The following is a 15,428-nucleotide window of genomic DNA, read 5'->3' as shown; positions in this document are numbered from 1 at the left end:
ATAATATTTACCTGAAGGTGAGTCATAAATCCATTATGACTAAAATGAGCTCACCTACTCACGTTATCAATATATACACTCGTACTTTAAGGACCTGAGAACATTTTTATAAATATATGACGTCAAATTCAGCCGACACATCTTTGTCAGTGAACAAAATGGCGACCTACTGTCTCACTGTCGCGCGGCTTCAGGTATGAGGCATATTTGCTTGTTTTAATCTTGTCATCGAAGAACCAGGTGACTTTATTTGATATTTCGTATTATTCGTCTTTGTTGTGATGAATAGAAGCTTTAGGAGCGAATTTTACGGGAGTATTAGCAGTCAGCTGGTGACCCAAGTGGCGAGCCGGGTCACAGTGTCCCAATGCTACTCAACGCATCGAATGACACTTGCATTGTTGTGACTTTTCAAACAAATTACACTGTCCCATTTGGAAAGAGTCTGTTTTTTTTTTCTTTCCAATTTCCGATTTCTTTCAGTGTGTTTAATGTTGGGCTTGGAGTTTGAGTCTAGAGCACAAGGTTAACCGCAAGGTTAGACGGACAGAAGACCAGCATTGGTTGACCAAAACCCCATTTAACAACTATACTGAAAACACTGCATTCCACATTATATTTATATCTTAAAATACGACATTTTTGCGTATATATATCAGATGATTAACATGAGATTGTATAATGACCTGTGATTGTGGATTGGATTTGTGGTTGGCAGCTGCTTCCTTTTTGTTTTTCTCTCCACAGGAAAACTGTCCAAAGACATAATTTTTAATACAAAGGAGTATTAGGGCCATGCGTAAAAGGGAAAACAAAGCATTATACTGTACAGTAGAAACCACTTAAGTTGTTTTAGGTTATGTCCAACAACTCATGTCCCGGTCTACCGTGTTAAAAGTATAATGAGACAGGCAGGAAGACTGGACAAATCTGTATTCTTTTGAAGCGTTTTTGCATCTGTACAGTAATATATGTATTTTTAAATGTTACATTTTTTTATTTGTAAATATTCAAACATGTATGAATGGATTTTCTGTTGTCTCCAGCTTGCTCTGGGCCATGGCGCACGGCGTCTGCACGTAGCGGCTGCTTACAGAGCCAAGGCCCAGGTGTCCATGAGCCGCTTTGAGCCCAGCTCCTTCATCAACTATGAGCAACTCCATTCCAATGTTGACATCGTGCGAAAAAGGTTGCCGCCAGCCCTGCTCACTGACATCACTGTTTTTGTTTTCGTTTTTTCTGCAAAATTTTCTAATAGGCTGCTGTTAGCCAGCAAATGAACACTTATTTTGGGATGGTTTATAAATGGGTAAGAAACCTATATTTAATTGGTCTATGGGAAAACTGCATTTTGCATTACTAATTGGACAAGAAACTGAAATATTTCACCTTCATCTACTAAGAAATATTATCTTCACTCGTTTGTTCTGCCCAGGCTTAATCGACCCCTCACCCTGTCGGAGAAGATCGTCTACGGTCACCTCGATGACCCCCACAACCAGGAGATAGATCGTGGACGCACCTACCTCCGCCTGCGCCCTGACCGCGTGGCCATGCAGGATGCCACAGCCCAAATGGCCATGCTTCAGTTCATCAGCAGCGGCCTGCCACAGGTGGCTGTTCCCTCCACCATCCACTGCGATCACTTGATCGAGGCTCAGATCGGCGGGGACAAGGATCTGGCCCGAGCGAAGGTGAGTTGAGCACGACGAGGCAGGAATGTGTTGGTTTAAAAGCATCATGGCCACTGATTTCATCCTAGGAAGTCAACCATGAAGTCTACAACTTCCTGTCAAGTGCTGGTGCAAAATATGGTGTTGGCTTCTGGAAACCCGGTTCTGGTATCATCCATCAGGTATAACACGAGGACTCAAAGTTGTCCGCTTTTTAGTGAGTTGTACGTAAGTTTAGCTTCCTGACATGTGTTGTTTTTCTGTTCAGATCATCCTCGAGAACTACGCCTATCCAGGTGTGATGCTGATCGGCACAGACTCCCACACACCAAACGGCGGCGGGCTTGGTGCCATCTGCATCGGAGTGGGAGGCGCAGATGCTGTGGATGTCATGGCGGGGATCCCCTGGGAACTCAAATGTCCCAAGGTCAGCATAGGACAATTTTACTGTGATTATGGGTGCTCATTCAGTGATCTAGTCTATGAAAATGATCTTAAAACTGCGTGTCATGAGATCTCACAAGATTATAACGTGACAAGATTTCTCGTTCAGACTGAACTTTGGCATCGCTACTATGAATAAACATAATATGGAAGTGGAAGTGCATGGGGCGTTATTGGAACCGATATATTATTATTATTATAATTATCACTATCATAATAGTGGTCTCAAAAATGCAGACAATAATATGATTTAGTGTCAATTTGTGGGACAACAAGCAAGATTTTTAAATAATGGCAGATAATAAATAATTAAAAAGTTAGTTTGTTTCATTGTTCTTTTAAAATAAATTTTAAAATCAGGTCTAGTCTTGTTCTTGTGGACCTAATTTCATGTACTATATAATAGTCTGATGAGTTGGCAGTCCCCAACACCCTTGATTAAAACCGAAGGCAACATTTTCACACATCATGACTCCCCAAAACCTCAACACGTTTTTAATGGGACGTTGCTAAATGAGGTTTGTTTTGTTTTTCAGTCCTCATTTGTTTTCCACCACTTCTTCTCTTCATTTAATAGGTGATAGGAGTGAGGCTGACCGGTTCCCTCTCAGGTTGGACGTCACCAAAAGATGTCATCTTGAAGGTGGCTGGCATTCTGACGGTGAAGGGTGGTACCGGAGCCATCGTAGAGTACCACGGACCGGGGGTCGACTCTATCTCCTGCACTGGTGTGTCTTAATATCTTCAAAGTCCCATAAGATACTATTTCCAACATCAATGTGAAGTCAGTTGTGCAATACCGCATTGGCTCGAAGTGTACCTTTTTTAATCGCTGTGGGTGTTTTTGTGCGTACAGGGATGGCCACCATTTGCAACATGGGAGCAGAGATTGGTGCGACAACATCAGTGTTCCCCTACAACCACCGCATGAGGACCTACCTCGAGAAGACCGGGCGTGGACGTATGTTATTGGCCTTTTTTATCCATAAGTATAGTACAACATAATGTACAGTGCAGAAAACAATAGGAATTATTTTTTATAATTTAATTAAAGTGTCAATACTCTCCTCAGAAATCGCCGCCCTGGCTGATGAGTACGCTGACTTGCTGGTGCCAGATGAAGGCTGCAAGTATGACCAGGTCATTGAACTCAACCTGGATGAGGTCGGTACCCCCTCTATTAAGATTTATACTTATGTCAATGCGAAGGACGGGGAAATAAATGCACATATGGACCATAAAAGCCACATGTAATGTACTACATATTGTGTATTTGCTTGTCATTATATGTGTGCAAAGACAGGACTATCATTATGGGGTCCTCCACAATGTGGTCATTACTGTTGTTCTTCCAGCTAAAGCCACACATCAACGGCCCGTTCACCCCCGACCTGGCTCACCCGGTTTCTGACGTAGGTTCAGTGGCTGAGAAGAACGGCTGGCCACTGGAGGTGAAAGTTGGTAAGAAGGGACAAGTCATGAAAATACTAATACTAGCGATGAAGCGCTACCAGTTGGATCGTGTTCTGTGTCGTCTTCAGGTCTGATTGGCAGCTGCACCAACTCCAGTTATGAAGACATGGGCCGTGCTGCCTCGGTGGCAAAGCAGGCGTTGGATAAAGGCCTAAAGTGCAAAGCTCAGTTCACCGTCACCCCCGGCTCAGAGCAGATCCGTGCCACCATTGAAAGAGACGGTTACGTGAGTGATGCTGCTTTAAGAATTGCTAACTTAACTTCTGAATCTATAAATCGTACGTTTTCTCTTCTGCAGTCCAAGATCCTTGGTGATGTTGGCGGTGTAGTCCTGGCCAACGCATGTGGACCTTGCATCGGACAGTGGGACAGGTAGGAGAACCCCCCCTTCCTCTCTGTACCTAGCAGTGGTACAACTGCTTCACACACCACTGTCCGAGAAGACGTTTTTTACATGGCGCCACCATCTTGCACTGACATCACCTTAAGTGATAGAAAATCTATGGGGTAATATTAAGATGAAAATGTGATATTGGTCATATTCTAATTTATTGAGCAATACTCTATGTGTTATTATAACATTTATCAATGATTACAGATGTGAGGTGGGACTGGAATACTCAATTGTGAAAATGCAAGGGTCTACTATAATTCATATAGTCTGAGTTGGTTCTTTTTTTAAATTTTTTTTGCAGACGTGATGTGAAAAAAGGCGAGAAGAACACCATCGTCACCTCCTTTAACAGGAACTTTACGGCCAGGAATGATGCGAACCCTGCAACGCACGCATTTGTTACATCTCCTGAGGTCAGTGATTATTCATTTAGCATATGTAGCACAACCTCTCCTGCCAAATACACACAATATGCAATACAAATAGAGCAAGAATCTGTCTAAAAATATCACCTTGCTGAAACATTTCAGGCAATTTCATTTCAAACAATTAGACTCCGACTCCAGCCCCAGATATATGGACTGAGACTCTTTCCTCAAACATGGTTGCACAGCTTCCATGCAGTTTAACTGAACTTTTAACGTTTTAATTGAAAGTGAGTCGTTCAAAGTTCAATATTTGGGACTCTGTTGTAATGTTTTATTATAAGGACATCAAGCTGAATCCCTGATCCTCGCATTTATCACATCCAGTGTTGACTACTACAACGGTATTCTTTATGGTACATCAAAAACCCTCAACAAACTACAATATATTCAATACTCAGCTGCCCGCCTCCTCACCTTCACCTCCACCCGCTCCCGTGAACACATTACCCCGGTCCTTCAAAACCTCCACTGGCTTCCCGTCCCCCAACGTATCCATTTTAAAGTCCTTCTCATCACCTACAAAGCCCTCCATACCTCACAGACCTCCTCCATCCACACAATCCCCCGCGTCCCCTTTGCTCCTCAGACTCCAACCTCCTGGCACTCCCCTGTAAGACCAAGCTCCCAACCTGGGGAGACACAGCCTTCTCCATCGCTGCCCCCACCCTCTGGAACTCTTTGCCCCATTGTGCTTGCCCTGACCTTCCCTCCTTCACAAAAACGACTGAAAACCCACCTCTTTAAATCTGTTTTTAATGTCTAACTTTTTATACCTGACGACTGGGCCCCGCCCTGCTTTTAGCCTTGTTTTAGCTCTGAATTAATGTATGGATATTGTATTTTAATGCATTGTTTACTGTTTTTAATCTATTTTTATTTATTTTTCTCTACTGTAAACTGTCTTTGGGTACTCTGAAAAGCGCTATACAAATAAAATGTTATTATTATTAAGTGAAACTCAAGCATTGAGAAGATTCATTTTAGAGAATGTGTTCGTCCCGCTAATGTTAGTTGACCTGAGGGAGTTTGACTTTAGAGGTCCCGCCGTATCTCAGACACTTTCTTGACAGTATTGAGTGTGAAGAAGTTCCACAAGATGCTTCATAACACTTCTTCTTCTTCATAACGTCTTCTGTAGATTGTCACTGCCTTGGCTATCGCCGGAACGCTGAACTTCAACCCCGAGACGGACTACCTTACCGCCTCCAACGGTGAGAAATTCAAGCTGGAGCCTCCGAATGGAGACGAGCTCCCGGCCAGAGACTTTGACCCGGGCCAGGACACCTACCAGCACCCGCCCACGGATGGCACCAACCTCCGGGTGGATGTCAGCCCTCAGAGCAACCGCCTCCAGCTGCTGGAGCCCTTTGACCAGTGGAGCGGCAAAGACCTGGAGGACCTGAGGGTTCTCATTAAGGTCAGATCTTCAGACGTGATTTCTTTTTTTTGTTTTTTTCCCTCTCAGACACGCTTAATGAACTCATGTCTTCCGCCTCTGCAGGTGAAGGGCAAGTGCACCACCGACCACATCAGCGCTGCCGGCCCTTGGCTCAAATTCCGCGGCCACTTGGACAACATCTCCAACAACATGCTGATCGGTGCAGTCAACAGTGAAAACGATGCCATCAACAAGGTGAAGAACCACCTGACAGGAGACTACGGAGGAGTACCCGATGTGGCTCGTCACTACAAGGTGAGCACCGAAGCGAATCACCCCGGACTGGCTTCTTGTACGAATCAAAAGAAATACTTGACTCTGTGTTGCACGCAGGCTAACAGTGTGTCGTGGGTTGTGGTTGGAGACGACAACTACGGCGAGGGCTCCAGCAGAGAGCACGCTGCACTTGAGCCCAGACATCTCGGAGGACGAGCCATCATTGTGAAGAGCTTTGCCAGAATCCACGGTACGTGGACAGAATAGATCTGTCATGCAAGATTATTTCACTCTTTGCTTAAATCCGGTCCTACTTTTTTAGAAACAAATCTTAAGAAGCAAGGCCTGCTGCCTTTGACCTTCAGCAACCCATCAGACTACGATAAGATCTGCCCCGATGACAAGATCTCCATTAAAGGACTCCAGACATTCACTCCAGGAAAGGTGAGAATGGCAAGAATTCAGTTTTTACCCCAAAACATTGGCAAGGAACCCAAATTGCAGCCATTAAAATAACAAGACTAATTCCCCCTCAGCCTTTGAGTGCCGTCGTGAAGCACAGCGACGGCAGCGAAGACGTCCTGGAACTCAACCACAGCTTCAACGAAACACAGATCGAATGGTTCAGGGCCGGTTCGGCTCTCAACAGGATGAAGGCACTTCAGCACTGAGGGAGGAATCAGGCGTTGTCAGCGGAGGGAAGAAAGGCGATAAGGAATGTGTGAGGAGTTGTTTCATGATCTGCGTTGGACTGAAGTCAAAAGCGTCGTCAGTGTACCTCGCAAAACACTCGTGTTTGTCCCCACGGGGTCGGCGTCATTTATCATCTAAATGTAAAGGTTCAATTCCAATTGGACTTTTATACTTTATGCATCACATGTGCCCAACCGAGAAAGCTTACCAGGCTGATCTAATACTGTTACCGGAGTCATGGATGTATAGGAAACCAAACCATGTGAGGTCAAATTTAAATGTCACGGTTACCAGCACTTTTTATTTCAAGCGTCTGTGTATATGTGTTGTATTATCTCCCACATGATTTCATCTTGTATTACAAATGATAATGGCTTGTATAAATAAATGTTGGCTTCCAAATGTCATTAAACAAACAATGGAGTGTTTTGTTTAAAGGAGTAACCCCCTTTAAACCCCCCACCCCCCCTACCGCTCCACATTCACTGCCATGCCTATGTGGTCCACATTAGGGGTGGGCGATACTGCGGATTCTGGTATCAATATGATACTAGGTAAATAAGGGCTACTAACTTGGATACTTTTAATGAGTTTGCCAAGGCAGATTGTGTTATTGGTAAACGGGATATATTTATATATATATATATATATATATATATATATATAATGTATATTTCTGTGAACGAGTAGTTTACAATTACAACTGATTGACATTTTTTTTGCTTCAGAATCAAAATTATTGCAGACATTGAAGTCATTCTCTAATGGAATGAAAGAATTGTACCGTTGGAATTGAGCTACTATTTAAATTCATTGCGGTGTGTTCACTGAAGCTGGGATTTGTCATAACAATGTAAAACGATGTTTGTGAACTGAAAGAACTGAAAAATCCCGACCCCTTGACTCTAGTATCGCTTGGACACTCCCTTGGTGTGAACATCGATATTTGGATCGGTCCACCCATTCTCTTATCCACACACACACACACAAAAAATCCACCGGCTTCATGCATCACACGCCACGGATTCCCACAGATTTCATGACATCATCCTTTCGGATCGTCCCCGATTGACTGCGGATCGCTTGTGACGGTAAATGGAATCGATCCAGTTTCTTATGGCTGCTGATGATTATGAGGGTCGCTTTTTGCTCATCGGCACCCCGGATGTCTGCTCTCTTCCAAACTAAACAATGAAAGCTTGACACACATTCTACTTCCACAGCTCACAGTCTCTGTAAACCTGACATATAGTGTGTAATGGAATGTTCTGGTGTTGTCGTTTTTCTTCCAAAAAGTGCCCAAATGAGCTTTACTTTTTGGTGATGTGATGGTATATTCCCCGGCATTTAAAGGAGAGCTGTGTTGCTATTTGGCTGAAAGTGAGCTAAAGGGTGTGTTGACGTGCTCCTCATGCTAATGAAGACAACAAGAGTGCAGCCTTTTCACACGATTCAAGTGTCGATAGTAGGGATACCATCAATATTGGGGCAATACTAGCACGATGAGATCGATATTTGGTTACTTCTGTTTATGTTTAGTTTCACAAATATCGTTTTTTTGGTTTTTTTCGCCTTTTGTATTTCTTTGTAACTAGCACTTCATTAGCAATTCATTCATTCATTTTCTACCGCTTATCCTCATGAGTGTGGCGGGGGTGCTGGAGCCTATCCCAGCTGTCTTGGGGGGTTACTGGAGCCTGTCCCAACTGTCTCGGGGGTTGCTGGAGCCTATCCCAGCTGTCTTGGGGGGTTGCTGGAGCCTATCCCAGCTGTCTTGGGGGATTGCTGGAGCCTATCCCAGCTGTTTTGGGGGTTGCTGGAGCATATCCCAGCTGTCTCGGAGGGTTGCTGGAGCCTATCCCAGCTGTCTTCGGGGGTTGCTGGAGCCTATCCCAGATGTTTTTGGGATCGCTGGAGCCTGTCCCAGCTGTCTTGGGGGGTTGCTGGAGCCTATCCCAGCTGTCTTTGGGGGGTTGCTGGAGCCTATCCCAGCTGTCTTGGGGGGTTGCTGGAGCCTATCACATCTGTCTTTGGTGGTTGCTGGAGCCTATCCCAGCTGTCTTTGGGATCGCTGGAGCCTATCCCAGCTGTCTTGGGGGTTGCTGGAGCCTATCCCAGCTGTCTTTGGGGGTTGCTGGAGCCTATCCTGTCTTCGGGGGTTGCTGGAGCCTATCCCAGCTGTCTTTGGGATCGCTGGAGCCTGTCCCAGCTGTCTTGGGGGGTTGCTGGAGCCTATCCCAGCTGTCTTGGGGGGTTGCTGGAGCCTATCCCATCTGTCTTTGGTGGTTGCTGGAGCCTATCCCAGCTGTCTTTGGTGGTTGCTGGAGCCTATCCCAGCTGTCTTGGGGGTTGCTGGAGCCTATCCTGTCTTCGGGGGTTGCTGGAGCCTATCCCAGCTGTCTTGGGGGGTTGCTGGAGCCTATCCCAGCTGTCTTGGGGGGTTGCTGGAGCCTATCCCAGCTGTCTTGGGGGTTGCTGGAGCCTATCCCAGCTGTCTTCGGGCGAGAGTCGGGGTACACCCTGGACTGGTGGCCAGCCAATCACAGGGCACATGTAGACAAACAACCATTCACACTCACATTCATACCTATGGACAATTTGGAGTGGCCAATTAACCTAGCATGTTTTTGTGTGGGAGAATGTGGGAGGAAACCGGAGTACCCGGAGAAAACCCACGCAAACTCCACACAGAGATGGCCGAGGGTGGAATTGAACCCGGATATTTATATATTGTTCACAAATACATACATGTGTAGTTTCTGGGTAATTTTGCCCATCATTCATAATCCTTGGGGGAAACATAAACACATATTTCATTCCCTTGTCTGGGCATTTTAGTGCGGGAAAACAAGTTCCTATGAGCTAGCTAACAATGGACGTCGTGGGAAATACCAATTTGGATGCTAAAGCCCAAACAAAAAAAAACACCAAAATCATTCAATGATCTATGATCTTCAAAGAGTACCATACAGTACCCTGTACCCCGTACCCTGTACCCTGTACGTATTTACTTTATTACCAGTAGGCCAATACCAACATGTGTTTTTTGTCTCTCATCTGGTCTGCTTTTCAGTGTCGGTTTCCACCCAGGATGGCCCGAATAAGCCTGCTGCTAATATGAGAGCTCAGGGCCAAGTTGCTGAATTATTTAGGTCACCTAAAAACGCCCTCGCCATGGCTGACAGAGAGAGACGCGTATGTAGGCGTCTTCTAGTGATGGACACATTGATCATTTAGGAAAAACATTACACTTATTACGCACATTTCCTCAACAACAACACTTTGAATCAGGTAATTGATTGATTTATTGATTTACAAACAAGGTGTGATGGTGTGCATCACCAATGACCTCTAAGTGACCTCCACTGCATTACACACATGATAGATAGATATAGGCGAGGAAACAGCTTGATTTATGAGCCACTTGTTGCTAGGCAGAATTCATTGAGCGCAAATACTGTAGGCCAGGGGTGACCTAAGTATTTTTTTTTAAGTGGACAGAGAACAAGGTAGACGTACGTAGAGTCAAATGAAAAATAGAGAAAAAAATATAAATAATGCTAAAATGTTGATACCAATATTTAAAATAAATATACATATATTTAGAAAATATACAAGGTGTTTTTATTTTTCAGTATGCAGCCCTCAGTGGGGAATATTAAAAAACAACGCTGTAGGGCATGGGAGTCCAAAGTGCAGTCAGGGGGCCATTTATGTCGACACACACAAGAAAAAAACAAAACAAAAATCAACTATAAAATGGAAAAAAGACACATTTTCTTCAAATAATGACAAAAATAGAAAATAAAGTTAAAATAAATTGTTGGAATAACAAAAAAAAGAATAAAGTGTGATTTTTTTGGAAAAATTAGGTTTTGAAGAAGTAATACTTAGTAATACCGATGTTATCTGAACCGATAATTATCATCCCGATCAGCATAAAAATGCGATATCGGTTGATATGGGTATAAAAAATTACATATTAAAAAACATATATGTTTTTCATTCCACCACAGCAGATACTATGTCATGTTACACGTATCGGTATCGGACATTGAGAGTTGGACAATATCTGTTTTTGTCAAAAAAGCCAATATTGGACATCCAATATTATATATTATAATTATTATATAGTATAATATTATATATATATCAGACAATATTATGATAATAAAGTCAAAATATTACTATAATAAAGCCAAAATATTATGATAATAAAGCCAAAATATTATGATAATAAAGTCAAAATATTACGATAATAAAGCCACAATATTATGATAATAAAGTCAAAATATTACGATAATAAAGCCAAAATATTATGATAATAAAGCCAAAATATTATGATAATAAAGTCAAAATATTACGATAATAAAGACAAAATATTATGATAATAAAGCCAAAATATTACAATAATAAAGCCAAAATATTATGATAATAAAGTCAAAATATTACAATAATAAAGCCAAAATATTATGATAATAAAGCCAAAATATTACAATAATAAAGCCAAAATATTACAATAATAAAGTCACAATATTACAATAATAAAGTCAAAATATTACAATTTATGACAAATATTATCAATTATTATCTGAAATATTTCTCCGTCCTATTTCAGTGACTCAAGAAGCTGATTGTTGCCATGCAGGCTGCATAACCCTTGCCCCCCCCCCCCCAAAAAAACCTTGATTAAAATAAAAACACACATCAGACGAGTCGAGATGTCCGACGCTGATCCCTCGGTGCCGACTGACCCGGCGTTGCCTCTCGCCTCTCCTCGCACGCCTCTGCAAACGTCCTTCCCCTTCCTGAGGGAGGGCAGCCGGGTTTGGGAGAGGGACAGGGACAGGAGGCCTCCTCAGCCCGGAGGAGATCTCCCCAGCCCGCTGCCCACCAAACGCACCCGCACGTATTCAGCGTGAGTGTCAACAATGGAGCAAAAGACCTTTTTAGCTTGCCAAGAGTGATTGACGTGTCCTCACTCGTCTCCTTGCTGGTCTTCATCTGATTGTGTGCAGGACAGTACGAGCCAAATCAGGTCCCATGTTTAAAGGCGTGTGCAAGAATTTCTCCCGCTCTCAAGGTCATGGATTCATACGACCGTCACACGGAGGAGAGGACATCTTTGTTCACATCTCGGAGTGAGACGACTTCACAACTTCGCAGATGTGTTTTACGATCAAATTTAAGCAAAGTTCTCTCTTTCTGTGCCAGCATCGAGGGAGAGTATGTGCCCATGGAAGGAGACCAAGTGACGTACAAGGTGTGCCCCATCCCACCCAAGAACCAGAAGATCCAAGCGGTGGAGGTGGTGATCACGCACCTGAATCCACGGACCAAGCACGAGACTTGGTCGGGTCAGATCATAAGCTCCTAGACTCCAAGACCACTGGAGTTGGATTGGGAAGGTCTTGGTCGGATGTGAGGTTGGATACTAAGGAACTGAATGTTTTGGCTTGTTGGCTTTCGGTCTGCAAGACAAATTTGAGGCTTAGGACAAAATTGACGTTTAAATGAGTTGATCTTAGTAAAGGAATGTTCAAGAGCTAAAAATATGGGATGTCATTTTCGGCACAATTGCTACAATTTAGCTATGTAGAAATCTAATTCATCATCATGAATGAATATCCGCAATATAGGATTCAATGTTAATAAATGAAATATTTTCCTAATTAGAGCATAGAAAACCTGTCCATGACTGTCTAAATACATTTTTTAACATGATTAGAGCCCTCTAGACATAAAATAACACCCACTTTAGTCACTTTTACACTCCTATCGTTCACTGTTTTACACCACATTGCGCAACTGACATGCTGCAGGGACTCCAGACGGGGCTGGCAAGCTAACCGGTTAGCCTCAAATGTATTTCTTCTAAACATAAATAGCCAAACATGTACCACTTCCACACAAAATGGGAGGAGAATTTTTTTTCTCACTCTGTCATGTCGGACATGACATTTGAATATGTTTTGGCTGATAATCTACCACAAAACATCCATCTACCACAAGTCGTACCAGCCAAAAATCCACAACAAAGAAGAAAAAAACATATATAAATCGCATTTCAGGGGGTAAATTAATTTATTAAAATCAGAGACCAAGAAGAGAGATTTCATCTTGAAAGGCAAGTTATATTAATAACAATAAAATGGAAAACAACAGGCTAAATACGTCACGTGAATAGGTGGTATGTTAACGTAACATATTAAAAGTTATTGAGATAACTATAGCCTAAACATCATAACATAACTACTTAACGTGTAGCTTGTAATATGCAGAATATTATTTTTTTTAGGAATTTGTGTTCCGTCTTTTTAAGTTGATGTTTACATTTTCAGTGGCGCAAAAGGAGCGACAGGAGTAGCAGACACTGGCACACAAGCCTAGAGCGCCCTCTGGTGGCTGTTAGTGTGACAGACATGTCACATGGCACCAAATGATAGCCACCTGTCTTTCTTATTTACTGTTGTAGTCAACACTGTGGCAAGTGTTGAAAAAGTAATGTTATTGCCTGTCTGTGGCCACAGGGTAAGAGATTGGGGGAGGAAATGCGGAGAAGGAAGAAAGTAGACAGGAAGATGAAAAAAATGTTAAAGAGCAAGTGAAAGAATGGAGACTGTTAGTGTATGTTAGTGGTTTTAACCTGAGCATTTTTTTAAAGGGGAACTGCACTTTTTGGGGGAATTTTGCCCATCATTCATGATCCTTGTGCAAAACATGAACACATTTATTTCCCTTTTTTGTGCATTCTAGCACAAGAAAACGAGTTAATATGAGTTAATATGAGAAGTTTGGGTAGTGTTTTAAATCATCAAAATACTGCAAAATACTGCAACTGTTACATGTTATCATCAGTATACGTGTTAATGCATGATCATAGCTTGGATATCAAACCATGCAATGTTGGTAGAGTTTTTTTTCCCCCAGTGACGTGCATTGTTAGCTAGCTATAATTAATTGTTTTCTTGCTTTATAATGCACAGAAAAGGGAAAAAATATGTGTTGATGTTTCACATAAGGATTGGGAATGATGGGCAAAATTCCCCTTTAAGAATTGAAGGTAATGGGAAACCTATTTTTTTGGTCGATTGCGCTGCAGAGAATGTTCTGCTAATTTAGGAGTTGAGCGTATTTATTTATTGATTTATTTATTTTTCTTTGTATTGGAATTCTAGTACGTTAGCTTTTTTTAAGGCTGCCTTTATTGTATTTTAGTGAGCCTGTTTATTATCGTCATTTCTATTTGAAATCTGAAATGACTTGATAAAAATGATGAAATGTTATGTTGCATAACACGTGGCGTTCAAGTAGAATGTGTTCCATGTTGCCATTTGAGCCTTTAAGGTGCGTTTATGTCATCTATGCAGATTTCATTTCTAGCATCAAGTATTGTAACACTTTTATTGCGTTGTATGTTTGTGTTCAAAAGCACTTTTTTAAAATAATCACTGTGACCTTAGATCATGTTTAATAAATGAACTGTATTCACATATACGTGTGTGAAATGGATGATTAACAGAACCAACACTACTCACTACTTACATGTAAACACTGAAATGTTGCAGATCATTCAACCAAATTTAAATATTAATAATGACAACAGAACTGAACACAAAATGATGTTTTAAAAAGGGTTATAAAGCCATTTCTAAAGCTTTAGGACTCCAGCAAATCACAGCGAGAGCCATTATGTATAAATGGTAAAAACATGAGGCCATCCATGAGGTCACAAAAGACAAAAACGGGACCACCATGTGTTTCACGTGTTTAGATATATATTCTTATTAGGGATGTCCGATAATTGTCAGCATAAAAATGCAAAATCGGTTGATATCAGTATCAGATATTTTTCCCAATCATGAAAACTGATATTAAAAAAATGCTGTATATTTTATGTTTATTCCATACATGACAAATGTCATGTTACACATATCGGTATCAGAAATTGAGAGTTGGATGATATCGGTTTTCGGCAAAAAAAAGCCGATATCGGACATCCCTGATTTTTATTATTTAACATTGTGGTTGAAGTCCAAATTTTCCAAGCTTGAAGGTGCTTTAGAGTTGAGGAGCAGAGCGCGAGAGTGACTGATAACGGCGATATAATACGATATTTATCATAGCACTAAATCATGATGCTTAACTTTATTTCCATTTGTTCCAGTGAAGCCGTGATATACGCTACCGACATAACTGCTATCTCTGAGATAAATGTCATAAAGTGTTGACGAGGACAAAACATTTATTGTGACGGAAACAAAAACCAGCAGGATTATTCTCGATTAGATGTGTTATGATTTTTTGCCAGCGAGTATGGCGTATCAAGTTCCCACACAGATTAAAAATCAGAGGAAGTGTTTCTCTTTACTCGGTAAACAAAGTTCAGTGCAGCCTGGCCAGCGTCAGTCTGAGCTGGAAAAGCCTCGTCTGCGGTTGTTTGGGAACACTTGGCATTCCTTCTGGAATACTTAAACAGGCCACTGGTCAGGAGAGATGAGGAACAGGGCTACAAGGTAGAAATAGTAATTCTGCACTTCAGCCAATAAGCAAATTTACGAAAAATAAAGTAATCATTCCAGACCACCACACTACCACCACCATATTTTACTGTTGGTATTTTACTGGTTGTTTTTCAGAAATGTACTGTTACTTTTACGCAGATGTTA

General features: G+C 42.0%; 2 protein-coding genes across 3 annotated transcripts; both read left to right on the top strand.

The window, feature by feature from the left end:
- Window positions 1-118: 118 nt before the first annotated feature.
- On the top strand, window positions 119-7,178 carry aco2 (aconitase 2, mitochondrial). Of its 2 annotated transcripts, XM_058062044.2 has the most exons (17): window positions 119-194; window positions 1,047-1,189; window positions 1,436-1,694; window positions 1,763-1,855; window positions 1,942-2,100; window positions 2,695-2,845; window positions 2,974-3,078; window positions 3,190-3,281; window positions 3,473-3,578; window positions 3,659-3,816; window positions 3,889-3,962; window positions 4,286-4,397; window positions 5,551-5,829; window positions 5,914-6,105; window positions 6,184-6,316; window positions 6,389-6,510; window positions 6,603-7,178. In XM_058062044.2, the coding sequence occupies exons 1-17, from the start codon at window positions 159-161 to the stop codon at window positions 6,735-6,737; spliced, it is 2,349 nt and encodes a 782-aa protein (XP_057918027.2). In that variant the 5' UTR covers window positions 119-158; the 3' UTR covers window positions 6,738-7,178. The 2 variants fall into 2 exon arrangements, with proteins under 2 accessions (XP_057918027.2, XP_078645132.1); XM_078789006.1 differs by lacking the exon at window positions 119-194 and having other exon boundaries at window positions 1,181-1,309.
- Window positions 7,179-7,600: 422 nt separating this feature from the next.
- On the top strand, window positions 7,601-14,246 carry csdc2a (cold shock domain containing C2, RNA binding a). The gene is made up of 4 exons (XM_058061759.2): window positions 7,601-7,850; window positions 11,378-11,677; window positions 11,778-11,900; window positions 11,974-14,246. Exons 2-4 carry the CDS (start codon window positions 11,481-11,483, stop codon window positions 12,134-12,136), a joined length of 483 nt encoding a protein of 160 aa, XP_057917742.2. The 5' UTR covers window positions 7,601-7,850; window positions 11,378-11,480; the 3' UTR covers window positions 12,137-14,246.
- Window positions 14,247-15,428: the final 1,182 nt, after the last annotated feature.

Source organism: Doryrhamphus excisus, linkage group LG2, assembly GCF_037039965.1.
Source record: "Doryrhamphus excisus strain RoL-2023G ecotype Guam linkage group LG2, RoL_Dexc_Guam_v1.1, whole genome shotgun sequence".
NCBI lineage: Eukaryota > Metazoa > Chordata > Actinopteri > Syngnathiformes > Syngnathidae > Doryrhamphus > Doryrhamphus excisus.
The sequence above is the reverse complement of the archived record's forward strand: the minus strand, read 5'-3'. Positions and strand labels throughout refer to the sequence as shown.

Bases quoted from the DNA above. Each gene is read 5' to 3' on its own strand.
- aco2 (XM_058062044.2), top strand. From the start codon at position 159: ATGGCGACCTACTGTCTCACTGTCGCGCGGCTTCAG. The intron at 1,190-1,435 runs GTTGCCGCCAGC...TGTTCTGCCCAG, and splicing joins GTTGACATCGTGCGAAAAAG to GCTTAATCGACCCCTCACCC. The intron at 6,106-6,183 runs GTGAGCACCGAA...TGTTGCACGCAG, and splicing joins ATGTGGCTCGTCACTACAAG to GCTAACAGTGTGTCGTGGGT.
- csdc2a (XM_058061759.2), top strand. From the start codon at position 11,481: ATGTCCGACGCTGATCCCTCGGTGCCGACTGACCCGGCGTTGCCTCTC. The intron at 11,678-11,777 runs GTGAGTGTCAAC...GATTGTGTGCAG, and splicing joins CGCACCCGCACGTATTCAGC to GACAGTACGAGCCAAATCAG. The intron at 11,901-11,973 runs GTGAGACGACTT...TTTCTGTGCCAG, and splicing joins ATCTTTGTTCACATCTCGGA to CATCGAGGGAGAGTATGTGC.